The sequence below is a fragment of the Eucyclogobius newberryi genome, unplaced genomic scaffold (assembly GCF_026437365.1).
Source record: "Eucyclogobius newberryi isolate DKJ021-1_F unplaced genomic scaffold, fEucNew1.0.hap1 SCAF_2, whole genome shotgun sequence".
Classification (NCBI taxonomy): Eukaryota; Metazoa; Chordata; class Actinopteri; order Gobiiformes; family Gobiidae; genus Eucyclogobius; species Eucyclogobius newberryi.
Window position 1 is genome coordinate 19,337,574 of NW_027315834.1, and position 27,180 is coordinate 19,364,753.

The following is a 27,180-nucleotide window of genomic DNA, read 5'->3' on the forward strand; positions in this document are numbered from 1 at the left end:
ATGCAATGGCTGAAGGAGATCCAAATAAATAAAAGCAAACTTTATTAAACCTCCATAGCTGATACCGTACTAACAAAAGTAGAGGTTCTTCTAGAGGTAGGCTCTTCTAAACTACAGCACTGGAGACTGTACACGGAGCATATGTGCACTGTCTGTGTTAATGTGACTTGTTACTGCTTTGTTCACAAGTTGAAATCCTATTGTGGGGCAGACAATTAAATGTAAAATTCACCATGTGATTTTAGTGGACCTACAAGCTTAACAACTGTGATGTCCCTATTTAGAGGAACATTGATAAAGTAGTTTGTTTTCCACTGACAGGCCTCAGTCACGAGGTGCTGCATCAGCAGGGATTACATTCATGCACTGAGGTTTGATCATTCACAGTTTAGACCAGGCTCAGGGAGATGCAGGTTATGTCATTTTAAAATAATCAGTTTATTTCACAACTGTTTAATTAATTTTAGATTTACAATGGAACACTCCTAGACGAATGAGGGATTACACTGACTTTTTTAGCAAAATTGTTACAAACTATCAAAAGGACTGACTCTTTTGGATACATAAGACATAAGACATGAGACATGTCGTAGTGTTATGGGCTGTACTCACAGTTGGCACGTGTTGGCTGGTGCTCCGTATGGCTGCGGACAAGCCCTCTTTCATCATACATGTCAAGTGGTAAAACTCATGCTGCTCGTCGATCTGAAACAGCCCCAGGAGCTGCCACTGTTGCCGTAGACCACCCCATCTCCTCCGCTTCAGTGTCTTGGAGTGCTGACGCCGCCCGGACATCTCCATCTGGGATGCTCTGCAGCAGAAGCTGGTCCGACTGCAGCAAAAGAAAATAGAATAGTGGCGAGAGGCCAGAGAGGGCAATGCCAAACACAATAGACAGCTGACTGTCACAGAGCCTTTAAAAGAGTCACCATAGCAACCAATACAAAAGGCATGGTCACTGAGCTTTAGTTAAAGCCACACCATATAACATTTCGAAACAAAAGACTAAAATAAAAGCATTTATTACCTCCTTATGGATGTTTGATTATTACAATAAAAAAATACATTCTTACTATGAGTGTGATCGCCTCTCCATTGACCTGACTTGTAACTTGGCCTGGTGGCTGGCACACCACCTGCATGTCTCCATGGAGATATATATATTTATATATTTTTATGTTGTTTGCCTACAATGTTACACAGCATTAAACGTTTATATCTTCACAGAGAATGGTCCAAAGTGTGGTTTTACCTTTCTATATTTGGAGTTTTGGCCACCACAAGAAATGCTCTGTTTCACTGGACAAACATGTTATTGAGATGTAAGGCGCTTTGATCAAGGCTACATTACTATGATGGTACACATAACTATAATAGTAATTGTTAGCAAATGCAAATCATATAAAAAACAAGCAAACAAATTAAACAGTTAGTCAAGTTTTGCCTAGAATATACCACATCTTAAGATCAGTTTAGAAATGTTTCAAGCTACTTCTAATTTGAAAAAATAAAATGCAACCATGCGCATTTTTATCAATCTCAATTGTGTTTTGATGTGTGTGTGTTGCCCACAACATCTTCAAAGCCTTATTTGCAGATTGGTCCATGGCAACAAGAGTGATCTTGGAGAGCCCTGTCCTTCATTTACATTTGACAGTGAGACAGGATTTGTGATGGTCTGTTAGACCATTGCAGTGGAGATTTCATCATGTCATTTTAAGATTATGACACTGTATAACTATTTTTAATTGAAAATAGTATGCTTAGTGATATTGGGTTGGATAACATAATAAACTACAAAAATGAAAACAAATAAACCTCATTTAAAAAAAAATAAAGTTGATCTATTTAATTTTACTGTGGGGGTCCCGAGTTGGTTAGTTGGTTTGGGGGTCCCAGTCTGAAAAGCTTGGGAACCCCTGGACTACTTAATTCTGCATGCTTAATTGATTATATTGGAAGAAGTTGAATCAAGTACATCTTGATCAAGAGTGACAAATACAGAATATATAGGCTGGATTTAGCCCAAATTAAACGTAAACAGTGTAACTTTTCCACCACCTGCTTGTTTCCATTGATGTTTTTGCTTTGCCTGGAATGTTCCACAGAATGCATTACACTTGTTTATCTCCATGGCAATAAGCAAGCAAGTTACACAAGTAGAGAGTGAGAAGGATTTTTCAAGGTATATTTGAGCTAAATTGAACTGGGGTGTCCAGATGTTTTTCATCGAAGGCCACATATTGAAACATAGATGAAGTGAAGAGCCACAACCAGTGCTCATTACAGAACCATTCAAAAAAGTAGCATTTATCTGAGAATTTAAATTGCCATTACACCTTAATTTAGTCTCAGAATCTTAATATCAGGTTTGTCTCATATCAAACAGTTTGTTATGAAGGTTTCAAGTCGAGAGGTCGAGAAGTTTAAATTTGCAACCCAAAGTACTCCTCAGGATAATGTCTGTCAAATGTCCAGGAAGCCTGAGCACCAACAAAGACTTGGGCCATGGTTTGGACCCGTCTTTTGTGGAAGGTTGTGATGTCACGTGAACACATCTTATTGGACCTGGAGGCTGCCGTGCTTCTGACCACTGAGCTATATAATATCCTTGGGTTTCAGCTTCTCGTTTCATGCAGCATCTTGAGAACTTTTTCCATTTCAAAAGATACATCTTGTTTCAAATTGTTGTCCTGTTTTGACATTGCCAGAACAGAGAACAGGGCCCACATTCTCTTGCCTGTATCGGACCCCTCATGTTTTGAGCCTTAAAATAATTTTAAGTATGTCACGACAACAAAGTGACAGATCAACCATATCCAGCCCACTACCTGATCCACGTCTGTAACATCTGCACTGATCCAAGGGTCTGGAGTGAGCATCATAAACAAAAAAGACAATATAAAACTAATAATGCAGTTCAGTGGAAAGTATATTCATCTTTCAAATTCTCCAAAAAAATTCAACTCGGTGAAATACAGACGTGAGTACGTGAGTGAATTTAGTGACCACCTCTATACACAACACACAAATTAAATACCAACGCATTTTCAGTTTCCTTTTATTTACACGTTACAAAATAAGTCTATTTACAAAATGCAATCACTACTATACCCAAGTAATACGCTTATATCACTTCCTAAAGTTAGGTTTGACAGTGATAATAATTTTTCACCGATATAAGAAATTGTTACAATAAAATGCACTTTCCTTTAGAGACATTACAAATAGATCTCACTCTTGGGATTCGAATAAATTAAAGCAAAACATTTTGTGAGATGTGTGAGGGAGCTCAAGGGTCATCATGTTTTGGTGTCAGTCATTTTTCTTTGGTTTCAGTCATTTTTCTTTGGTTTGCGATTTTTCCACAAGATGACTGCGGTGAACGCTCCTATTGTAATGAGGGCAAACAAATGTAGAAATAGATTACAAACATAAAACAAATACACATTTGCTGATCCTGTGCTTCTGATAATACCCACCTATACAAATCAGCACCATTATTGCTGCAATACCGGGTAAAATGACAGAATACTCCCGTGGCAGGAAATAATTGTGCAGGAAGTGATCACGGGCTACAAACGGCTGTGCAAATAACAAAACGTTAAAAAACAAATGCATGTTGGTAAGAAAAACGTGCTCTAAAACAAAATAAACCAGACTGTACCAGAATAATGACCCAGACAGAGTAGTACGTGAACAGGACAAGGCTGAAGGCAACAAGGCTCATGCCAACGGCCTGGTCCACTCCGGTCGCCTGAAGACACACAATCAACACAACAGAGTTAGAGTTATGTGTGATTTTACAGAGATGGTACGGTGTGAGAACGCAGGTTATGTCACGCCTACGTTTCTTTAATACTATGCATCTTCATGATTTGTATTGCACTGTATAGACTCTCAAAATGCTTAAGTAGGTCGTTATTCAGTCTCTCTCTACACTTGGTGGTGGTAATCATCAAAATTGGATCTTTCCTGAACAGTTTTAGCATGATATCGAGCTTCATCAGAATGAGTATAAGAGAAAGGATAAAAGAAGAGTATAGGAAGAGTGGTATATAAGAAAGTACTGTTATTTTGTGTCGGAAATGACAGTATTGTTTAAATGTATTGTATGTATTGTATGGAGTATCAAGCCTGCCCCCCTTAGTATTAAATGTTTGTATCGTGACAACATTAGCTTCATCTGCCCTTGGACTGACTGAGGTCTGGGGCATTTTGAACCTCTGACCACCTCGAGCACAGATCCCCTCCTGACGTGAAGAGTCTGCTCCCTGCTCAGGCTTTCACTACATTACACACAACAGTTTAAAACATTATAAAAGCACACTTCTATGAGCCGTGTTCCTGCTATTCCCACATTCAGTATTCCCAGGTGGGGACAAAGAGACGGCAGGTGATTTGCACTGAAAAATGATGTTATTTCAGTCGGTATAAGTTCCACGGTTCAAGTAAAAGATCATCACAGACCATCGTGTCACGGTTATAAAAACACTGGTAAATGTGTGGATAAGTCGTTAGGTTAGATAATGTTTTTTAATATATGGTCCTGGTTGTAAATATTTCATACTCAAACCGGATCATTGTCTTTTTTAACAACAAAGTTTTCAAATATAAAATATAAACTGAAGTTTTAATGTGGCCAACTAAACTCACACTTTAGCCAAGTCGACAGATAAACATCAGGTCCAGTCTCACCATCATGGATATGGATGTATATATATATAAGACGATTTACAGCTTAATATTGTTCTTACCATCACTGCTGAGCTGATCCTGACACTTCCTGAAAGTCTTCTTCATGGAGTGGAATTCAGTTCAAAACACTGGGGTCACTGGGGTTCTGCTGCCCTCTGCAGGTAGATCTTCTTACTACATCATGCAATCTTTAACCGGCCCTCAAATACATAAATTGAGCCATACTTTAACTATAATAGTTTAATTTGTGTAAATAATATTATTGTAAATTTAACAAAACTCAGAGGGTAATGGGTGCTATGTAGCCTGTGCTCTCATTGGTTTAAAAAAGGAACTATAATCACAGCTGAACCTGTGTGGCCAGAGCCTTAACCTGCAGATAGAAGACACGTACACGTTTTTCTCCTTCTCAGTATTAGGACAGGCATGAGGCCAGCTCAGAAGCTGCAATGTTCCCTCATTGAGCTGCAGAGGCTGCACTAGCACCAAATAATAAAAAACAACCTGACCTTCATGTCCAATGTTTGTGTAAAATTATGAATTAATCAACCACATACAGCTATATTTGATTTGAATGTGTTTACCTTGTGTCTGAGAACACAGGGAGGTCATGTTTATGACATTTTACACAAACAAACAAACAAACAAACAAACAAACAAACAAACCCCTCCCCCAACATTATATTAATAGGTCAATCTTACAATCAATTAATAAAGCACCTAGAGCCTTAATTAAATGTATTTAATAAAGTTCCAGTCACGTACACATAGAGATACAAATCACAGTTACTGAACACCACATTTTATATAATCTATCTGCAACCAGCCTGCTGGTCTAGAAAATAATAATAATAAAATCCCAAATCCAATCTGTTAGTCACAATACAAGAACAAAACAAAACATTGACAATGTTTTCACACATGAAGTCATAATATTGGGTTAGACATGTCCAGCATGGCACCGCAGGAAGTTCAGAAGAAACATCAAGGACTGGATCGTTTTGGGTGAAGAGATGCGGCCCACTGAATTGTGGGTACAAAAAGAGCTTTGTGCCACTGCAGCTGCTGCTTTGACCTCTGTTCAGTGTGAGCCTCAGCGACAGGACTCATTAGCACGAACCACAACAGAGAACAGTAGTGACCAGAGCAAACACCTGCTCAGCTCAGAAAGTGCACTCTGGAGACGTTTGTAAATCTTAAAGAATATATATAATCAATAGGAAAACTTACTATATTTTTTTTCTTCATGTAGACACTTTCCCTTGATCCCATGAAGATTCGGGATCTACAGAGGAACTTTTAGTGGAGTGCAGTGGACAATGTGACCATGTTTTGTTTGGCACACTAATTACAGATTCTGAATAATTAAACTGATAGTTAGACTGATGTCAGATCATTAAATGTACATTCATATTAGTTGTGCATTTATTAGTTACTAAACAAATGTGGAGAAGTGCACAGATGCATATGGCCAGCCACATGAACTTTTGATACATTTCTTTGGAGTAACTTCTATGTCAATGAGGAAATCCCTAATAAAAACAATTAAATATAGAAAAGAAACAAAATAATGTACATGGCCCAATTATCACAACCATGCAGTTTAAATTCAGTGGTTTCTATTTCCCTCCTCTGATAATTTACATGTGCAAAGAAATACAAAGTAGTAGAAAATAAAAACATGATTTGAGAAATATATGTACTGATATTGTGCAATAACAACAAGCCAGTGACACTGACATTACTTAATAATTAATACAAGTAGTATAAATGTTTTAAATTCAGTGTTGAACTATAGGTTCTAAATGTAGTGGTGCTTTAATGTTTCTTAAAGTAGTCCAACATTAGTTTAGACATTTATATTATACATTCTTATTCCTATTTAACATGTTTGTTTCAATTCCTGGTTAAATAAAACAACAGTTATGCAGCTGTAGAAAGTGCTCTTGGCAAAGCAATATTGAGGCGGGTATTAAAAAATAATTAGAAATATAATTATGATCAATGTAAGCCACTCACTGATCTGTGAGGAACTTAATGACTACAGTCACAGTAGTCTTGGTGCCTCTGAGTTCTGTCAGTGAGTTTCAATCACTACTGGCTCGAATATACCTGGAGTCACCCTGGAAAAAGATAAACCCAGATTAATACTTGATGATGAAAACAGTTTGGGTAAAAAAGCACACTTTAACTGTACCTGTTTGTGAGCTGTGTCCCACTCAATGCAACAGTACCATCTTTGCTTACAAATAATCTCAAATTACTGTCTGAAATGGAAGAAAAATTGATAATTTAATCCTAAATTTCGATCTAATGTTGGTGGACAAAGAGTCTTGTCTCACCTTCATTGTTGCTGTTGTCAGAAAAGTTTTGACTCTGGACAATCTTTTCCACAATGTCATCGGCATCAATTCGAGTGTCGTCCACACAACTGTGCTGTTTCTCCACTTGGACCTTTTTTCTCCTGAGAGGGAAGAAATAAAAGACCCAATGATGTTGAAGTATACTGCAGTGTCCCTGTTGGTAAGTATGATCCATGTCACAAGGACATTGTTAGGAGCAGTGGGATGGATCTATCTCTTGAGCTTGATTTGGGTCTAAGATTAGCCTATTGTGCCTGGAGCAACACGTGGAGAACATGCAAACCTGAGACCATCTTACTGTGAGGCGAGAGTGCTAATCTTACAGTCTCTGTGTCATAAAATAACCTGCATGTGTCTAATAGCAGTTAAATAAGAGCCATTATTATGGTGTGACCAAGTTAGTAAAGTACAGATCTCACCGCTGATCTGAAAAGTAAAAAAATATGACCATGGCTTGGTTTTCTCACTATGTTTTATGTTGAGTGTCTGAAGATTTACGTCCCAACATGCCTCACAAAAGAGCGTGTGGTATGTGGTCTTCTCATACCTGGAGGATCGGGTGAGAGCAGCAGATGACGGTTGGGGGGGGCGCTCAGGTTTGGTGGGAGTGGCCTGTCTGTGCGCTTCAGTGGGAGTCAAGGGCGGGTTTAAGCCACAAGAAGCACTGCTGCTGGAGGAAGGGTTTCTCTGGTGGCTCAAGTCAGTCAGGCTGGATGAACGAGAGTGGCCAGTGCTGTAGCCTGAACAAAAGCAAATGAAAATGGGGAGTACATTATATGCATTTGCAGGTGTAGCACATTACTTTATAGCGATTCCATCTTATGACATACACAAAGGATCAAACCAGACAATATTGTATTTATCTACCAGATGAGCTACTTATAGGCGCATATATCCTGGATATATAATGTGGCATACATAACAGTAGATATAAATTAAATTATACTAAAAAGCAAACAAACCTGATATCTTGCTGTGTTGACTGGCATAACTAGAGCTGCGAACATGGCGAGTGTGAAGGACGTCCTCAGTAGTGGACAAAACATCGCCGTCCTCAGGTAGTCCTAAAATTCAATCAATAACTTGTATTATGTATTCATTCACTGATCACTAAAGCTTCTCGTTTTTTTTTCAAGTATACAAGTTTTAGGGTCAATTTACCGAGGCTTCGTACTGACGACTGTCTTGGTTTAAAGTGGCGGTTTCCCTCCACGATGCCCCCTGAAGGAGAAGTTGGAGACGTTTCCCCCTTGCAGTCCGGCTGCAGGGTTTGGTCAACACTTCCAATGGACAAAGATTTGGCTGTGCTGGGAGGCCTGTCAGTGAAGGCAAAACGCAGTAAGAAACAGTAACAGAGAAAAAAAACATTGTGAGCTATTGCACTTACATTTTAAAGCAAGGATCCCCCGAGAGAAGGGTCATCCCAATTGTTACCTGTGAAGAAACTTTTGTTAATATACCATCATGTCTAAAGTCTGGGGTAGGACATCCTTTTGTCGTGCCTTCAGAATGGAATTGTCCTGTCGAGTGTTTTTGGTGTCGTAGCCTTCCAAGATGCAGCACCGGACTGTGGCGCCTGAGCCAGCAAACTCCGCAATGTTGAGATCAGCAAAGCCAAGCTGCACCAAGCAGACACAGAGGCAGGACATGGTTGTCATTTCTAACACTATTGCGACGTTATACAATGTTGTCTGACATGCAATGGGAAAAGAGGAAGTAAACACAGCACAGAGTGAGAGAGGAGAAGTCATTAACCGCTAGTGACCTCATCAGCGACTAAATGCCAAGTCACGAGGGTTTGAGGGCTTTTAAAGGTGCACATTGTAACTTTTATGGTGAATTGCCTGAGTGGAGATTTTAATGCTTTGCTTAGAATATGATACTATGGTATATGGCACTAAACAAGCAGGTGACACCACCTGTGGCAGTTACAAGTCAGATCTGTGGAGAGTCGAATTTGCATATTTAAGAAAGCTATTTTTTCCAATATATTTTCGTGCTGTAAAAACACCTGCAAAAAAACAACTGCAAGATAGATAAATAGATACATTCCTTACTGTGGCACTTTCTAGCCAAAGCAATAACATCTCCATGGAAACAAATATGAAAGTTACACAGTGCATCTTCTGTCTTTAAACCATGAGCAAGACACATTCATCATAAAACATTATAATCTCATGACATCAGTCTAGTTAGTCTGAACTAAAGCTTCATACAGGATGTCTGTGGAGAATTAAAATGTGAATTGTGACAAAATGTGAATTGTTGGGATAATGATTAGATCAAACCTCTATGTATAACGCATAACGTCTATGTTATGTGCAGCTGCAGATACATTCATCACATGATAGCAGGGATCACTAACCTTTTTGGGGCAGTTCGATTTGCCTAAATAGGCCTCCAATTACATTATTCATAACCAGATTGTGTACTATTTGAAAAATGTGCATGTGTGGGGCATCTGTGTGTATTTATGTATTTTTGCATTTTAAAACTTAATTAATAAAAAATGTATACCACTGAGTTATGAGAATGAAACAGCAGTTTAAAAGAATATTAGGAAATCAGATATCAGTATAATAAATCATATCAGTACAGTAATCTAGCACAAATGCATTCAATGAGTAAAATTATGTAATTGTCAAAATAAGCATGCAGGTCTCTGCTGGTTGTAAAGAGAAAATGGTCTTCGTTGAAATGTGAGTTTCTCCTCCTGTGGCTGAATGTTTCAGTATGCATTTCTGTCCTGAGTGAGTCCAGTGAGTCCTGATTTAGGCCTGGTTTAGTTCAGGGTTGGTCCTGGTCTGAGAGTGGTCCTGTGTCTGTCCCGCACTGACATCTCCTCTGCTCTCTGAAACAGCCTATTCCTGACACTCACAAAGTTGTTGTTGTTGGTGGTGCTACTTTTAATGGCGGTGGGCAGCTCACTGAAAAGGTGCATTTACCGCCACCTACTGTAGTTGTACGTCTTCAAAGTATGTGCTTTACGCTATACCGTTAAAAAACAGGTCATTACAATCACAGCTCTCTGTGATGTGGACAAGGCAAAACAAGTTTAACAGCCTGGTAAAGTGTCCTGCAAAGGTGTCTCCGCTCAATAACTTTACATTTTTGGATGTGTCTCGCACAGTTTTTCTGCACCCTTGGATTCCATTACACTTAAGAGGCTCATTTATTTTTATTCATTCTTTTTATTGAGTTTCACTTGTCATTGAGAAGCATCTGATTTTTCACTGGATGTTCCCATTGAAGCACTTCCACCTGAAGCTTTAACTGATTAAACTTTATGGCCAAGTTAAGCACAAGGGGGGCTGGGAACATTCACTGAAGCATTTTAAGCATTTGGAAAATAACTGTACCTTTGAGAAGGCCTTTCCTCCTTTCAGCTCCTTGAAAATGCAAGATAATTGTTAAAATAATGTATACCAAGAATTGAAGTAAAAGGTCAGGAAAAGACATCAATACGATGAGAGAAGTGGGATTAGGATCGTACCTTGCGCACAGAGACCCTACAAATGCAGGGGTCCAGCACACCAGTGATGGCATTCGCACTCATTTTACAAATAAAAGAGTACTTTTTGCACCATCGGACACAGTTTTGCTGCACCTCCTCCCTGCGAACAAACACAAGAACAGCTTGAATACTATAGTATATCAGTTTTGTCTGTATATCTCCAAATGCATACATTATAGTCACTACTAACATTAGAGTAATACACAGGAGCTACAGTGTTATACTATATATATGGACAATAATAAATATAATTGTACACTTTCAATTGCACTGTTTGTAAAAAAAATCAAATTCACACCAGTGACAGTTTTACCAGATGAGGTCATGATGGGATGGGACGTGTAAGAGTGAGAGTGATGCAAGGGATTTCCCATCAGGATTATTAGAAAACAATGTCGTTTTTTAACTGCATTCAAAATTTAACGTGTAATGATTATTTAACGCAGCATGTAACATCTAAGAAAAAAACTTTATAAAAGAGTTTAATGCCAATAATTACATTTTCAAATCCATGTGTTTATGTTCATAGGCAGCTGTAGCCAGGCCTTTTACAGATATGCTGGTTATATTTTCAGTTTGAAATGCCTTGCTTTTCATCAGATTATTATAAGTCTTATTTCTCATTTTGGGATCCATATTGAAAAAGCAGGAAGGAATGATAACATGAATAATAATGTATACCACTAGTGTTATGAAAATACTTTGTCATTCAGTCAGGTAACAACAACCTCGTCATCTATTAATTAAAGCAACATAGTGCAGTAAAGTATGCGCTTACATACCTCCAGCTCATGTCTTAACTTGACTCAAAAATGTCTCCCATGTGAATTTGAACAATTTTGAAGAAAAAAGATTAGATTGACTTTGTGACTCATTTAACTGCACACTTTTTTTTCTAATTCCAAATGTATAAAGTGTTAGACAGAATGAAAAATGAAAGAAAGCTGAACTAATACAAGTATGCACATGCATGCATTTCCTTTCAACATGTTTGTTTGAAGTCTAAACTACAGACTTAGTTGACAATTAATCTTGCAGCCATAGTCCCATAATTACAGCATTTTGTTTTCCATTTGATTGAAATGAGTTTTACAACACAAAAGTGCAGAGTAAGCCTCGTGCTCCACTGATAACAACTGTCCCACAGGCAGGAATGTCACTGAAGGAAGTGCTGACAGGTCACGTCTTAAACCTGTGTGTGCAGGATCTATACAAGAGGAGCTGAACGCCACATCCCTGATCCAAGTGCTGTGTCACGTATGGCCTTTGCTGTTCAGCCGGTAAAGTGAGGTTTGGAACTATGGATTATATGCTGCATGCTGAAACAAGCACAGCATTAACAATACAACCATGAAGCTTTTACACTTTCATTCTATTGAAAACTATTTTGTTTTAAAGGTGTGTGTGGAACATTGAGTGTAACATTAACTTTGCCTAACACCGAGGTGACCTGACGTGTAGGCCTTAAGGGCCATCTGCAGACTAATGCAAACTGGAAAAGACAGGTTCAGCCACTTCTTTTCTTGCAGCTCAATCCACCTGCCTTCAACAAACACAGCATTGTACGCTGGGCATATCCTGGCAACACTATCTCTCTCTGCAATGCGGGCTTTATACGGCTCAATTACCACACACAAGAGAATATTTAAACTATTTATTTCGGGCATAACCATCATTTGTGAACTCTAATTTGTCATATGTATAGCAAAAACTCACACAATTTGCTAAACAATAAGTGTGTGTATAAGTTGTATAACTTTCTTTTTTATTTGGAATAATCAAAGGCATTAACTCGCTACAGGCACATGAATGTTCCCACATGTTCCAGTGATGCTTACAAGCCGGCAGTCTATGTATGTTTCCAGTTTTATGTGTACAATTAATAGATAACTGTTATGTAACACACAGAATCGTGGCCAGGCGTGTGGCTAAGGAGGTGACGGCTCAAAGGTGTTATTTGGGCTGCGCAAAGAGGACTCAAAATTAAAGGCTCTATTATGTAACACAGAGTCAGGATGTCCATGAGTCAGGATGTGAAATGAATAAAAGAAGTGAGGATGCTCTTGATTAGAACACATGCCCGATTTTTTTTACAACAGAAAGAAGAAACGCATTCAAACGAGTTTACTGACCAGCCAGTCCTTCCTACATTCTGTTCTTGTCAAAGGGTGTGGCCAGGTAATCAAATAAACAAAGTTTATTATTTTGGAGAAGAGCATAACATGTCTTGGTCTAAGGTTTGGAAGTGTTTCATTAGGTCCAACAAGTGGTCAAGAATACTGGAATCTTAATCGTGCCAAAAAGCTTAACATTAAGGATGACAAAAGGAAGCGTTGAGATAAAATTCCATGTTTTAATTTTGTGCTTCCTGTAAAATATAAAGATTAGTTGAATATATTAGGTTCACAGGCACAAAATTGTATATTTCTGTGTTGAGACAAGTAAATGGGGACCTGGTTATAATATAAACGTATGCTGGTTTTAATGTACTTGTAGTACTTGTTCATGTTGTGCAACAACTGCATCCTCAGCTACGTTTATTGCAATAATCTGCTAAGAACATCAAGTTGAACTGAAACAACCAGGAGTGACATGAAGTGACATAAGAAAATGTATTTGACATGGGCAAAGGTCAATAAGTTTACCTCACAAACACACCCACATTGTTCTTGTTAGTAACAGGTACTTTGCTACGCTTTGCACTGTATGTAGTTGGCATAAATAATGAATAGATTTTGAGTTGACAATAAACGTTGTATTTGTTATGTTGGGTTTGCGGTGTCATTTTCTATGTTTTTAAAATATTTTTAATAACTAACTCCTGTCCTTCCTGTGAGCTCACATTTCTAAAGCAGTAGAGCAGCTATGTTGGTAAGTATAGAGGGGATTCCAATACAACTAAACAGTTCAGTACAGCCTGCTTCTGACCACACAACAGTGCACAGATTGTGTGGTACAACCCTGCGCCTCATGTCTGTGACCTACAGGGTGGAGCTTGGAAACAGTTTGTGCACCACTTTCCCTGGAGCCACGGGGGTGGAATAAGATAAGTGAACTCCAGCCTGAACTGGAGCGTTTGCACGATCGTTCTGCAGTCTGTCAAGCAGGCTGAGGTGCTGGGACATACCTGGAGGACAGGATGGCAAAGTCCCCGCCATCAATGAGTCGAATTTTACAGAACAGAAGCCCATTGACAAAAGGCACTGCTGTCAGCTCCTCCAAGGTGAAATGGACTTGAAACTTAAACTTCTTCTTTTTCATCAAAAAAGACATGGTTCCAAGTCACTGGAGTGTGTCCACGTTCAAGGCTGACCACAAACACTAAAGGAAGAACATAGAATAAATACATTAATAATAATAATAATAATAATAATAATAAGAAGAAGAAGAAGAAGAAGAAGAAGAAGAAGAAGAAGAAGAAGAAGAAGAAGAAGAAGAAGAAGAAGAAGAAGAAGAAGAAGAAGAAGAAGAAGAAGAAGAAGAAGAAGAAGAAGAAGAATAGTAGTAGTAGGCCTGCTACATGGCATCAGTAAGACCTCTGTTTAAAAGGGCATAAAAGCATTTGGCTGGTACTATGTCTACTGCTACTTCTGCATGCATATGAAAAGAAAGAAGAATGTCTCACTATGATAAAATATCTGGTATATTTGAATAGAATATGACACAGTTCTTCAACATTACTCATAACAGCATAACTTTCTGTCCATACAGCCGGAGTCTGCTTTCAACTTTGCCTCTTCACTTCTGCCACGCAAACGCAAAAAGCCGCCCGCGGACATGACCGAACCGGAGCTGATTTGACTAAACAAAGCCACACAAATCTTACCGTTTCCTCGGTCAAACGTCGTAGTGAGCATCGCTGCAGACGTGAGGGATCTGGGGCCGTGGTGTTTCCAAGCTTCCGCGCATCTCCACTCACTTTTCTCTTAAGCGCTGTGTGGAAGTCGATGCCTGGAGTTCAGGGACCGTCCCAGAAGAGCGTGGGCAGGAGATGATAGGCTGATCAGATGATAAAAGCTGAGCCCTCTTTCTCATGCAAAGAACCACGAATTAACCGCTTGACTTAATGTCATTAGTCAACAAATAAAGACTAGAAACGAACTACTTTCTGTGTGTGCATTATGTCAAGAGCCCTACATGGACGACATTTTGACAGGGCATCATGAATGTAATAATTGTGTCTGAAGTCCTGGTGAGGTTCAAATCACAAGCACAAAATGTAACCATAGAATGAATCCCAAAAATACAGAAATATCACTTTATTCTCTTTGGGAGATTACCATAGACTTCGCCGTCCCTTTTTCGGATTATTTGAAATATTTTTTAAAAATTATGTACTCAAATTTAGCACATTTCCAAAAGCAACAATTGCAATTCATCCATGTATTGATGGGCTATATTTCCCACCGCTATAGGCTGCATTAATAATTAATAAATTATATGTTTGAATGAAAACCTTTAATATTAGTTTATTGCCTGTTGTTTTGCACACTGAGTTTAGCAGTTATGTTTGACCTACTGGAGAGGAAAATATTTAGAATAACACTCCCCCCCCCCAAATTAAGCGGGTAATTAATTTAATACCATTCTTGAAAAATATCAAGTGAAAATGCGGCCTGAACCTTTGACAGTCACACACCGACCTCTTGTGGCATATTAGAGAAGTGAGTTACAACCGAGCAGTCTCACGTTTGAGATGAGATACTAAGAACAGTTTGATATGGATCAGCCAGTACAGATATTGGTCTGGTTGTGGCAGGTAATCAATATTTGCGATATTGATATTTTATAATCCATAGCAAGGCTCTAAATTAAATAAATTAACTATGTTGAATTATCTAACTATGAAATTAACTTGCATGTACAGGATTGGATATAATGTAAATCTGCAGGAAAAAACATGATCAATAAATATTACCACTACCGAAAAATGAAACGATCCCCCAACATCAATATCGATACTAGCACCATTATATTGCACGTCCATATGAAATACCACTGAAGTGTACACTCAGAGATTGTTAAATGTTTGCTATTCTACAAAGGTATTTGAACCTTACTCTAGTACAACTAGGCATTGCAACTAAAGTTAGTTGAAACAAAATCACTTCACAAAAGCACATTGCATAATTCACAAATCTACAGTTTCCCATCATTTTGTTGTGTGGGGGGAGGTGGGGTTTTGGGCCTGTTCTGCTCCTCAGGTCCTGCCCCGTCCACTGTTCCAGCCCCTACAGTGCTGCTGGGGTTTGCCACATCAGTCCCACTCTGTAAAAATTTGCGCAGGTCCTTCAGAGCAGGTCTGAGCATCTGTACTAGAGCCAGAAGGGCAGCCTGTGTCCCCTCTAGAGCCTGTGCCTGTCTTTCCTGGGCAAACGCCTGTGCCTCCTGAGAACGCCGCATCATTTGCATCAGCTCGGTTTGACCCTCCAGGTGGTGGGCGATCTGTCTGATGTGCACATTAGTCACACGCTGCTCCTGCAGCAGGCGGGCCGAGTTCAGGGCAATGCGACTTTTCAGCTCCTGGGGTTTGGCTGGAGTGTGAGGTTGTGGTGATTCAGAGGATGAGGCCAACATCTCCACTGGAGCCTCCACAGCAGTCACCATCGTGGAAGTGGCACCCTCCACTGTGGTGGTGCAGTACTCTACCACCCCAGCCTCCTCCAGTGAGTGGTACGTGGCTTCAACTGAAATAAGTCAGGCAACAGTGAATTCATACTTTGTTTTGCAATTTATTGTACATGAAATTTGTGCAAGAACAAAGTCTTACCGTTTATAGACTTCGAGTCATCATCACATACAGAGGCTGTGCCAGCGGGTAGAGCTACAAGAGAGGATTAAAACAGAATCGGCTGGTAATAAGAGATAACAAACTTTTATTACTATGAAAAATGTTAAATTAATGAATTTACTTTCTGTGAGTGTGACAGCGGTCGCGGCGGTCACTGGTAAAGTGATCTCAGCATCAGAGTCCCCCGCAGGTATGCTGATGATTGTGGCCTCCCCCAGGAGGTTACAGATGCGCTGCTGCATGGCCGTGAGGATGACGGGCACCGGGGTGCAGTCCGCGGAGTTTCCCTCGATAGCCGCCCGTGCTTGGGCCACTTTTCTTCGTACCTCCGTCTTCATGTCAGACCACTTCTTTTTTACTTCTGCCAACTCTCTGGGACAGGTGGTCACAGCGTTCACCTTTTTGAGAATATCCACCCATGCTTGATTCTTTGCCATGTGTGTGACACCAGCATTGAAATGGTTAACCAGTGTATGCTTTTGTTTCTCTATTTCCTCAACTATTATTTCCATCTCTCGGTCTGAGAAATTCATTTTTCTTTTTTTTGCAAGCGATGCCATTCCCACACTATTCCGCTGTAAGGCAGGTAATTGTGCGTATTGTACGCCAAAATACTAGGATTTGCTTAATCTAAGTGCGCAACGTAATGGCTTCCAGAATCGGCTTCTTCTTCCTCTGAACGACGCTTACGTAGCTGAGTCATAGGCCCGCCCACGAGCCTCTAGTGGATATATGAAGTGCCCCCATTGGTCCAGATCTAAGCAGACCCCGAAACAACCCGAATCCTTATTGGTTAAGTATTTCAATTTCGCGAGAGACCGCACTTTTGGATCAGGCCAATTTTACTTTTTTCATTTTTTTGTCATTGGAGAAGGCACTGAGCTGTGGGATCCGAAATTATGTATTATATACTATATTTTTGATTTGATCTATTGGTGGCCCCTATAAGGCTTTGTACAGAACAGATCTCAGTGACGAGGGATTTAATCTATCGATAAACTATTATTGTCCAGTAAACCTTAAAGTAAAAATGTTGATTGTGTATAATATTAAGCATCTAAACGTAAAATACATTAAAATACATTACTTTTACCATAATGTCTCTAAAATGCAAATTTGCCAATCCCATCTAATTTTGATATTTTATATTGTTTGGTTTATCCAAACTTTCCCTTAGTTTGCTCTATATTACACTTGCTTCAGTTCCAGATTTTAGGTTGTTTTTGTTCTCAAGTGGTTAATTTGGCTGATATTTGGCCCAACTCTTCAGCTTCCATCTGTGTGACAAACCTGAGTGGATGAAGGGGCTGATCTGGTGGCCCCAATGCCCAAAAGTCACAACAGAGCCATCCATCACCCAGAGATGTACCTGAACTGTCCCAAATACGAACTGTCCCAAATCCCTACATGGCTTAGCTCTGGTTCTCTGGTGTAAAGGCTGCTGTGTGCGTGACCTCTGGTAAATGTGGCCCTGGTGAGGTTCAACCCAAACACATGTAGAAGACCTACTCCACTGTCTGTCTCTTTAGTGTTCGAGAAACAAACAACAGTTAACTCCAACTGTGAGAAAAGCATCATTGTACTGTATAATAATTTACATTTGATTTACAAATGTAACTTATTCAAAACACAATGTAAAAACAAAAATAGAGAAAGAGAAAAAGGTCAGCAGTTTTTGAATTCGTTTACTGTTCCTTTTGCTGCTGACACTTCAGAACCTCCTGCTCTTTATCCGGCATCTGGAAAAAGCATAAATCATTCTTAGTTTATACATTAATTGATTAACATAAAACTGACATGAAGACAAGTGACAAAAAGATGCATTAAAAAAGAAAGAAAAATGCACACCAAGGAAAAAAATATTTGTTATACAGAGTAAATAAAAACACAATATTAAATATCTTTAATAAGTGAATAGACAGAGTTGATTGCTATTATTTTGTTCACTTTATTCCTTCAGATAAACTTACCTAATGTGTTATGTAATCACTCATTTTACTTGCCTGACTACATTCTGTTCAAATGCAGAAGGGTTATGTAAAGTCTGTCAAAACGTGTTGTGACTGGCTGGTCAAGCAATCATTGTAACATGTATAGGAATATCATGAAACAACCATTTATCAGTGTTATAGATAATATTATAAAAATGACTGGAGTCTGGAGCCCTTGAGCCCCACAGCCTGAGCCCGGTGCCTCGGTCCCGGAGCCCGGACCTGAGCCCGCCCTGGCTGCTGGCTCCGGCCATCTAAGTCTCGCGTTATACTACGTGATCTCGGACTTGCCGCTCACTGGGTTAGCGGCGTTAACGGAGCTGGAAAACGTTTCTTCTCGACGTATATTGTGAACATTTCCCACCAATTTTGAAATTACAAAAGAACCACGGCTTTCTTCTGTACATCGCAGCTGTAAGTCACCGCACAGTCACCGGGAGCTCGTCTGTCGGTTCATCTTTGTCTTCGCCTTGGACACCGGCATCTGCGCTACACTCGTACATCACGAGGTTCTGGACCGGGTGTTTTCCGCTGTAAACTGCTATACGTGGCTTGTTTCTTAATAATAAAATAGAGCTGATTAGTGCTGTTGGTGTGTACGTTTCGAGCCCAGTGAAATCCCTGGATCATGTGACGTGCGGATCAGACTCATTAAAGGCTCGGCACGTATGATGCACCAGCGACGGTCATTAATGCCCCTTATACTTGGTAATGTTTTCTGCCAATATCAAGCCGGTGACCCGTACTCTGGGGCTGATCCCGGGGCAGGAGGGGGTGGGCACGACCCCTCTGAAGTACCTCCACCTTTTACTGGACAGCACACGAGCGACTACTTATCAAACTACTGCTGTGACATTTGTGGAGGACCTGAGCAAGAACATAGATTCAAAGTGCTGTTTCAAGTCCTGGATGTTAATGGAGATGGGGGCATTTGTATAAATGACCTGACCATTGGGCTGAAGAAACTGGGGTTCCACCGCACCGAACATGAACTGATGGTAAGTGAACGTGAGGAAACATGGGATAGGGCTGGAAGAGCAAATGTGACTTCTGACCTCTAGTGCATTTTATGATATTCACTCGTGTGAAAACCCCATAACTCAATTTATAAACACCTTACACTGGTGTCTGGTGCTGGAGGCTGGTGTTGTAGGCTGGAGGCTGGTGCTGGAGGCTGGTGCTGGAGGCTGGTGTTGTAGGCTGGAGGCTGGTGCTGGAGGCTGGTGTTGTAGGCTGGTGTTGGAGGCTAGTGCTGGAGGCTGGTGTTGTAGGCTGGTGCTGGAGGCTGGTGTTGTAGGCTGGTGCTGGAGGCTGGTGTTGTAGGCTGGTGTTGTAGGCTGGTGCTGGAGGCTGGTGTTGTAGGCTGGTGTTGTAGGCTGGAGGCTGGTGCTGGAGGCTGGTGTTGTAGGCTGGTGTTGTAGGCTGGTGCTGGAGGCTGGTGTTGTAGGCTGGTGCTGGAGGCTGGTGTTGGAGGCTGGTGTTGTAGGCTGGTGCTGGAGGCTGGTGTTGTAGGCTGGTGCTGGAGGCTGGTGTTGTAGGCTGGTGTTGTAGGCTGGTGCTGTAGGCTGGTGTTGTAGGCTGGTGCTGTAGGCTGGTGCTGGAGGCTGGTGCTGGAGGCTGGTGTTGTAGGCTGGTGCTGGAGGCTGGTGTTGTAGGCTGGTGTTGTAGGCTGGTGCTGGAGGCTGGTGTTGTAGGCTGGTGCTGGAGGCTGGTGCTGGAGGCTGGTGTTGTAGGCTGGTGCTGGAGGCTGGTGCTGGAGGCTGGTGCTGGAGGCTGGTGTTGTAGGCTGGTGCTGGAGGCTGGTGTTGTAGGCTGGTGTTGTAGGCTGGTGCTGGAGGCTGGTGCTGGAGGCTGGTGTTGTAGGCTGGTGTTGTAGGCTGGTGCTGGAGGCTGGTGTTGTAGGCTGGTGCTGGAGGCTGGTGTTGTAGGCTGGTGTTGTAGGCTGGTGCTGGAGGCTGGTGTTGTAGGCTGGTGCTGGAGGCTGGTGCTGGAGGCTGGTGTTGTAGGCTGGTGCTGGAGGCTGGTGTTGTAGGCTGGTGTTGTAGGCTGGTGCTGGAGGCTGGTGTTGTAGGCTGGTGCTGGAGGCTGGTGCTGGAGGCTGGTGCTGGAGGCTGGTGCTGGAGGCTGGTCTCTAATTCTGAAACGTTCCACTGTAAAAATAAATAATTGACATAAATAAACAACAGAGGTATTGCACTCATGGATGCTTAACAGATTATTTTCTCAGAGTGTTTTCAAAATGCCATCGATGTACTCATGGTGTAAGTGAGAGCAGTTTTCAAAGCAGGGGTTTCGCTGACGTGCTGCTGCTGATGACTCCTGGTCATTTCAGCATCACTAAGCAGATTTATGAGGGAAATCCTCTGCATCACATCCCCTCCCTCTCGGCCTCTCTTTTATGGCCCTGAAGTAATGGCTCGCAAGCATCTCATTCGATTGGCCCAGTAACTGGTGCCACTGCTCTACAGCAGGACCTCGGAGCATCGGAGTCCGGGATTGGTCCAGCTGGGCTGCAGTGAGGATGCAGGTTTCTAGAGCTCTCTTTGCTACAAATGTCCGAGTCTTGGTTCAGTATTCAGCTCATGGTCTCTTCTGGCGCTATCTGTTTGAGGAGTAATGGTTTTCTTGAGGCTTTAATATGCTGTGAGTTTTAAGTTAGTTTGTATTTGTTTGTGTATTAAATGCAGTAAAGGATGCAGAATTTATTAGAGCAAAGACTGTTAAAGAGAGCTGGCTGTAAACCAAGAGGCACAGATAAAGACTCTACTGGAAACGGTGAGGAGCAGCCTGCTGACAGTAGTGAAAAGGAGGAGAGCAATACCATCTCAAAGAAGAACTCTTTAGTAATAATGACAGCTCCACCTGGAGATCTTCAACTGGTAAGACACACCACAGATGCAGCGTCAGTGACACAAGTGGGTGCCTTTAGGGCCAGTATTGTTATTCAAATGTAAGAGCTTGTGATATTCAACTTTTTATAATGCAGTTGTTTTTTTAATGTAATGTTGCATAATGGTGTAGCTGCACAAAAACTAGCATTCAGACTTTAGGCCCATGAGCTCTGAGGAGTTCAGTCTGTGTCAGCACTGGACTCCAGTTCATCTCTCTCACTAAGGCCATTCTTTGATGGATCAGCTGGATAACAAGCTCATGGTTGTTTCATGTTTGTTCCAGACAGTTGGGGGGGAAAAGGCTTTTATAGAGGGGCAGAACCTCTACTTTTTGTTAAAGAGCAACACAAAGTGGCACATACGTGATTTAGTTTTATAAAAATATTTTCCAAGATTTGAACATCTCACAGAGCGCTGTTCAATCCATCATCCAAAAATGGAAGAATAATACCACAACTACAAACCTACAAAGACATGGCCGTCCACCAAAACTTAAAGCTTTGATCAGAGATTCAACAAAGAGGCTCATGGTAACTCTGGAGGAGCTGCAGAGATCCACAGCTCAGGTGGACAGGGAATCTGTCCTCAGCACAACTATTAGTCGTGCACTACACAAATCTGGCCTTTATGGAAGAGTGGCAAGAAGAAAGCCATTGTTGAATAACAACCATAAGAAGTCTCGTTTGCAGTTTGCCAGGACATTTTGGCCAAAAATCAAAATGCTACATGTGGCGGAAAACTAACAGGGCACGTGACTCTGAACACACCATCCCACTGTCAAACATGGTGGTGCAGCATCATTCTGTAAGTCTACTTTTTTTTTTTACAAGTAAAATCCATTGAGGGTGGGGAGTCAAGTCCATTTAGAACTTTAAAACAGACATCCAGGAACATCTGATAACTTTCAAAATCCAAAATGTTGTACTTACTTTGAATGTTATGATAATGATAATGTAGGTTTTCTTGAACAAATACTTCAGGGGTTTCAAAATACTTTCATTTGTGTGGGACCATGTTGTAAGACAATAGGTTACATGACTAAATACCATATGATGCCTTTATATGTTTAAAATTTGATAACATTGGACATTTTACATGGACTTTGAAAGTCAGATTAGAGTTGAAGGTTACTCCAAAGATACAGTTTACGGTAAATGGTTCAACCACATCTAATCGCTCTCTGGCTGTTAACAATCGAGAATCTGTTGCAAGATCTAAAAACTGCTGTTCACAAATGCTCTCCATGAAATCTGACTGAGCTTGAGCTGTTTTGCAACAAAGAATGAACAAAATGTCAGTGTGTGTGCAAACCTAGTAGAGACAAACCCCAAAAAGTCTTTCAGCTGTAATTGCAGTGAAAAATGGTTCCACAAAGTATGGACTCATGGCAGCTGATGCTGCACTTTTCAGTTTTGTATTGTTTTTTTAAATCTGTAAATAATGTATAATTTTCCTTCCACTTCTCAAATGTGTGCCACTTTGCTTTGCTCTAAACATAATACAATTTATTTAAGTTTGTGGTCGTGACGTGACTAATTGTGGAAAAGTTCCTGGGTGTGAATTATGTTTCAAGCCACTACTATACAGTAGAGTACTAATCTCCAGACAAAGTACACTTTTGGATGTTACTATTGTCACATTTTATCTAAACGCCCAATACAGTGTTTCATACTGAGACATTCTCTTCTTTTTCAGAAAATTGTAAAAGCCGGAGACAAAGACCTGGATGGGCAGCTGGATTTTTATGAGTTCGTGCATTACCTCAGAGATCATGAAAAGAAATTGAGACTCGTCTTCAAAAGTTTGGACAAGAAAAATGATGGTATAGCATTTGAAAAATGCTATACCATCATTTGAAAAATGATGGTATAGCATTTTTCTAGGTGGAAATTAAATGCCAATAATGTAATTAATGTTCATTTTTTGACTGCTCAGGACAAATTGATTCTCAAGAAATTATTCAGTCTCTGTGCGATCTCGGTGTACACATCTCTGAGGAACAGGCTGATCAGATTCTTAAAAGGTATAAAACGTCACCCTGTCATCATGTTTTGTTCTCATTCAGTTCTGTCCCACTTTTCCCCTTAGTTTTGTCCAGCTCATTGTCTGGTTTTCTAACCCTCTGTGTGTCTATCTTTCCACTGTCTGGTCAGAATAAGGAGGGGCCATATCTGGGCCCCTATTTTGTAGTAAGTTGTAGTTTTTAAAGTTGTTGAGCTAACCTTTTTTTTACCCTTTTACATTATTTTTGAAAAATAATGAGACAAATGCCATTAGGTTTTTATTTTTATTAAAACAAACTAAAAAAATCCAGGTGACACTACCAGGAAAAAGAGATGGAGAACTAATCTTATTTATATATGTTATTTCACAAAATATTTTTCCGCCCTAATGTTGATAATATTAATCAAACTCTTTTTCATCTTTTTTATCAAACTGGGTCTAAAAGCACAATGAAATGCATGTTAAATAATGAAAATGAAAATGCACTGCATGTTAAATAATAAACATGAAAATGCACAGTTGTGACAGTTGATGTTCGCTTTATTCCCCAGTATGGATAAAAATGGCACAATGACAATTGACTGGAATGAGTGGCGAGATTATCACCTTTTGCATCCAGCAGACAACATCCCTGAGATCATCCTGCACTGGAAACACTCCACTGTAATCAGCTGTTACTGCTCAATATTACAATGTGTCTTAGTCAGTGACATTATAAATGCACCTTTCTTTTGAAGATTTTTGATGTTGGGGAGAGTTTGATTGTTCCAGATGAATTCACGGCTGAGGAGAAGAAAACAGGCCTGTTGTGGCGCATCCTTGTGGCAGGAGGAGGAGCAGGGGCAGTGTCTCGGACATGTACTGCCCCTCTGGACAGGCTCAAAGTACTCATGCAGGTAAAATACACAGCTCTGGCTAAAACATTGAGTATTACAATGCAATACTAAATAAGCACCCCCTCACCTTTAGGTTCACGCCTCCAAGAGAAACAGCATGAACATCGCCAGTGGTTTTTTACAGATGATTCGAGAAGGTGGCACGAGGTCACTGTGGAGAGGCAATGGCATGAATGTTATAAAAATTGCCCCCGAGTCAGCAATCAAGTTTATGGCCTATGAGCAGGTTAACTTCATACTCCCTTCAACCTGACCCATCCTCCCTAGATAGATTATTACTACTGATAAATCTTAATTTTCAGATTAAACGACTGATTGGAAGTCAACAGGAAACTCTGGGTATCCCAGAGAGGTTTGTGGCAGGCTCTCTGGCCGGGGTAATTGCTCAGAGCAGCATCTATCCCATGGAGGTAAATCACATGTTTCATCCAGATTAACCTGCCTCTGATAAGGTCCACGAATCAAAATATGTGCCCGATAATTGGTGACTAACCCTACTTTTTAATCTTTGTATTTATTGTTTTGTAGTAATGTTGCTTCCTTTTTGACCTTCAGTTGTGCTCAAGTATGAAAAACAAACTCTCAAAGTAATTAATTGTTGGTGCATTCACTCTACTCACCCACACTATGTCAAAATTGGGACTAAACTCGCCAAGGCTAAAACTAAACCAGGACCAGTGCAGAACCAACCCAAAACTAATCCCAGTTAAGGACAAAACCTGTGAGAAAGACCCACTAAATTACACTGACTGAAGCAGTCACTTGTCAAGTCTGTGCAGGATACGAATGTCCACATGTATTCATTAATTTACTCGATATACAAATATATAAAGGTGACCAAAGTGCATTTTATTGTCCTGAAAGAAACATCTTGTGTCTTGTAGGTTCTGAAGACGCGTCTAGCTCTGGGAAAAACGGGTCAATACAAAGGCATTTTAGATTGTGCGAAAAACATCTTCAAAAAAGAAGGAGCGATTGCTTTTTACAAAGGTTATGTCCCGAACATGTTGGGCATCATCCCATATGCTGGAATCGATTTAGCTGTGTATGAGGTGAGTTATGAAATGAAAATATCACCATGTGTAGCACATATTATGCGATATTATATTATATAATATTTGATGCAACTCTTCTACTCTTGTCACAGACCTTAAAGAATTCTTGGCTGCAGCGATATGCCATAGATAGTCCTGATCCAGGCGTGTTTGTGCTTTTGGCTTGTGGCACTATGTCTAGTACTTGTGGCCAGCTAGCGAGCTACCCTTTAGCTTTAGTGCGAACACGAATGCAAGCACAAGGTCAGTGACAAAAACATTGAGGATTTAGCTCAATAACGACACTTTTAACTCTGATTTGTTCTCTTATTTCTTAGCTACTGGTGGAGGTCCCCAAATGAACATGACAACCTTGTTCAAACATATCCTAAAAACTGAGGGCGCGCTGGGACTCTACCGAGGCTTGGCCCCCAACTTTATGAAGGTCATTCCATCCGTTTGCATCAGCTACGTGGTCTACGAGCACATCAAGAAAACATTAGGGGTTCAGACTAAGTGAGGGAAAAGATGTCAGGATATGGGTTCTGTTTTGCTAATGCTTGCATATTTTAAAGTACTTAGTATTTGTTGTTTTGATGATTGATTGCAATCCTTAAAATCATTATCGTGATTAGAATAAGTTAAAGATGATAGTATTAGCCTTTTAATTGGAAAGACTTGGCAGCTCATAGTTGAGAAATGTTTACATTTAAAACAAAGTGGAGACCTGCATGTTTAAGCAGTAATGTGCACTGTGAGTGCCACTGATAATGCTGGTGTGTGCTAGAGTTGTCACGGGCTGCAGACACTAACCGCCACTCCAACATCATGATAACCTGTGCTTCACATACTTTTTGAAACAGTTCTTTCTTCCTCGCATTAAGAGACATCCAAAACAAAGTCTGTTATAATTATATTATGTTATATTTAAAAAATAAGTAGTATGATGAACACTTTTTTTCTCGGTATTAATAAATATTATTTCCATATGTTTTTCTAAGGGCCAAAATGTACGTGTAATGTTCGTTCCAATTAAGCATGTTAAAATTGCATCTCTGCATACAATTATTTTTTTGTATTTTAAGAACATTCTTTAATTTGTATATACAGCAAATATATCAAAACTTAACTATTGATCTTCAAACCAAGTTTTATTGATGGACTCTTTTTGTAGAACATATTTGAGACCAGCAGGAAGAGGGAAAGCACTACCAACACAACTGTCTTATGGTCCAATTTCTCCAGTGATTTGTGCTAACACAAAAGGGCAAAGTCTGGGACATTGAATGCACTTTAAGATAACTGCTTTGTCTTTTTTATCTTTTATATATTTAATATTTATTGTTATTTATTTAAAGAAGGTTGAAGACTAAACCAGTCTGTAGACGGTGCTGAAGTGGTTCATCAGTAGTGATCCTGTATCATTTCAGTCTGTGCATTGCCTTAGCTTACACCACCTCTTCTGTAACACAAGTGTGACTTCATTTATTGGGCAAAACATCTCCATTTAGCTTTGCTTAGAGCTTCAGGGCCAGTGTTCTCTCTGTGCCATGGCCCTGACTACTTTCTACATTTTGTATATTGCAACATACTCCTGATATCCTACGAATCAATCTGGATCAGAAGTATATTATCTAGTTTGAAAAATGCAGATAGCTATATATTTGTATTTATTTTATTTAGCTGTGTAAATAGATACATTGCATAAATGATGTATGAAAGGTTGACACAAATGACTTGTGTATTGGCGAAGATAAAGAATTTGAAAAAGTTGTTGTTTACTTCTTTTTTTAACTTTCAATGAGCTGCTTGTGCTGCAGACTTTGCAGACCCCAGTCCAAACCTGAATACATGATACAATTATTACTTTAAAACATTTCAGACACAAAGCGTGCCAAGGACGGGATCGTCCCTTCTGCTTTTGGCTTCTTTTCGAACAGAACAGATTAATCTGTTGTCAAGGATTCGCTGTGACGCTAGAATAAAGTTAAAAGCTTT

At 40.2% G+C, this 27,180-nt stretch overlaps 4 protein-coding genes across 6 annotated transcripts; 1 reads left to right on the forward strand and 3 right to left on the reverse strand.

The window, feature by feature from the left end:
• Window positions 1–3,045: 3,045 nt before the first annotated feature.
• On the reverse strand, window positions 3,046–4,816 carry dpm2 (dolichyl-phosphate mannosyltransferase subunit 2, regulatory). The gene is made up of 4 exons (XM_072453771.1): window positions 4,758–4,816; window positions 3,668–3,757; window positions 3,483–3,585; window positions 3,046–3,391 (listed from the first exon to the last, which is right to left on the reverse strand). The coding sequence occupies exons 1-4, from the start codon at window positions 4,758–4,760 to the stop codon at window positions 3,336–3,338; spliced, it is 252 nt and encodes an 83-aa protein (XP_072309872.1). The 5' UTR covers window positions 4,761–4,816; the 3' UTR covers window positions 3,046–3,335.
• A 1,775-nt stretch (window positions 4,817–6,591) lies between these two features.
• eeig1b (estrogen-induced osteoclastogenesis regulator 1b) lies at window positions 6,592–14,517 on the reverse strand. The gene is made up of 12 exons (XM_072454112.1): window positions 14,402–14,517; window positions 13,703–13,896; window positions 10,555–10,675; window positions 10,421–10,450; window positions 8,564–8,680; window positions 8,449–8,495; window positions 8,223–8,377; window positions 8,024–8,125; window positions 7,609–7,801; window positions 7,041–7,162; window positions 6,896–6,965; window positions 6,592–6,821 (listed from the first exon to the last, which is right to left on the reverse strand). The coding sequence occupies exons 2-12, from the start codon at window positions 13,846–13,848 to the stop codon at window positions 6,776–6,778; spliced, it is 1,149 nt and encodes a 382-aa protein (XP_072310213.1). The 5' UTR covers window positions 13,849–13,896; window positions 14,402–14,517; the 3' UTR covers window positions 6,592–6,775.
• Window positions 14,518–15,148: 631 nt separating this feature from the next.
• naif1 (nuclear apoptosis inducing factor 1) lies at window positions 15,149–17,122 on the reverse strand. The gene is made up of 3 exons (XM_072453614.1): window positions 16,488–17,122; window positions 16,346–16,399; window positions 15,149–16,262 (listed from the first exon to the last, which is right to left on the reverse strand). The coding sequence occupies exons 1-3, from the start codon at window positions 16,924–16,926 to the stop codon at window positions 15,715–15,717; spliced, it is 1,041 nt and encodes a 346-aa protein (XP_072309715.1). The 5' UTR covers window positions 16,927–17,122; the 3' UTR covers window positions 15,149–15,714.
• A 1,502-nt stretch (window positions 17,123–18,624) lies between these two features.
• On the forward strand, window positions 18,625–26,951 carry slc25a25b (solute carrier family 25 member 25b). 3 transcript variants are annotated; one of them, XM_072454114.1, is made up of 11 exons: window positions 18,625–19,355; window positions 22,944–23,070; window positions 23,184–23,271; window positions 23,402–23,437; window positions 23,804–23,915; window positions 23,990–24,148; window positions 24,222–24,374; window positions 24,451–24,558; window positions 25,033–25,200; window positions 25,296–25,446; window positions 25,521–26,951. In XM_072454114.1, exons 1-11 carry the CDS (start codon window positions 19,026–19,028, stop codon window positions 25,700–25,702), a joined length of 1,614 nt encoding a protein of 537 aa, XP_072310215.1. In that variant the 5' UTR covers window positions 18,625–19,025; the 3' UTR covers window positions 25,703–26,951. The 3 variants fall into 3 exon arrangements, with proteins under 3 accessions (XP_072310215.1, XP_072310216.1, XP_072310217.1); XM_072454116.1 differs by lacking the exon at window positions 18,625–19,355 and adding an exon at window positions 20,964–21,236; XM_072454115.1 differs by lacking the exon at window positions 23,402–23,437.
• Window positions 26,952–27,180: the final 229 nt, after the last annotated feature.

Excerpts from the sequence above, each read along its gene's own strand:
- slc25a25b (XM_072454114.1), top strand. The coding sequence starts at position 19,026 with ATGATGCACCAGCGACGGTCATTAATGCCCCTTATACTTGGTAATGTT. Across the intron at positions 19,356-22,943 it reads GCACCGAACATGAACTGATG|AAAATTGTAAAAGCCGGAGA; the intron begins GTAAGTGAACGT and ends CTTCTTTTTCAG. Across the intron at positions 23,438-23,803 it reads ATCTGGGCCCCTATTTTGTA|TATGGATAAAAATGGCACAA; the intron begins GTAAGTTGTAGT and ends TTTATTCCCCAG.
- dpm2 (XM_072453771.1), bottom strand. Across the intron at positions 3,586-3,667 it reads CTGTCTGGGTCATTATTCTG|CCGTTTGTAGCCCGTGATCA; the intron begins GTACAGTCTGGT and ends TTATTTGCACAG. Across the intron at positions 3,392-3,482 it reads AATGGTGCTGATTTGTATAG|GAGCGTTCACCGCAGTCATC; the intron begins GTGGGTATTATC and ends TCATTACAATAG.
- eeig1b (XM_072454112.1), bottom strand. The coding sequence starts at position 13,848 with ATGTCTTTTTTGATGAAAAAGAAGAAGTTTAAGTTTCAAGTCCATTTC. Across the intron at positions 10,676-13,702 it reads TTTGCCATCCTGTCCTCCAG|GGAGGAGGTGCAGCAAAACT; the intron begins GTATGTCCCAGC and ends GTTTGTTCGCAG. Across the intron at positions 7,163-7,608 it reads GCTCTCACCCGATCCTCCAG|GAGAAAAAAGGTCCAAGTGG; the intron begins GTATGAGAAGAC and ends CTTCCCTCTCAG.
- naif1 (XM_072453614.1), bottom strand. The coding sequence starts at position 16,926 with ATGGCATCGCTTGCAAAAAAAAGAAAAATGAATTTCTCAGACCGAGAG. Across the intron at positions 16,400-16,487 it reads CGCTGTCACACTCACAGAAA|CTCTACCCGCTGGCACAGCC; the intron begins GTAAATTCATTA and ends CCTCTCTTGTAG. Across the intron at positions 16,263-16,345 it reads TGACTCGAAGTCTATAAACG|TTGAAGCCACGTACCACTCA; the intron begins GTAAGACTTTGT and ends GACTTATTTCAG.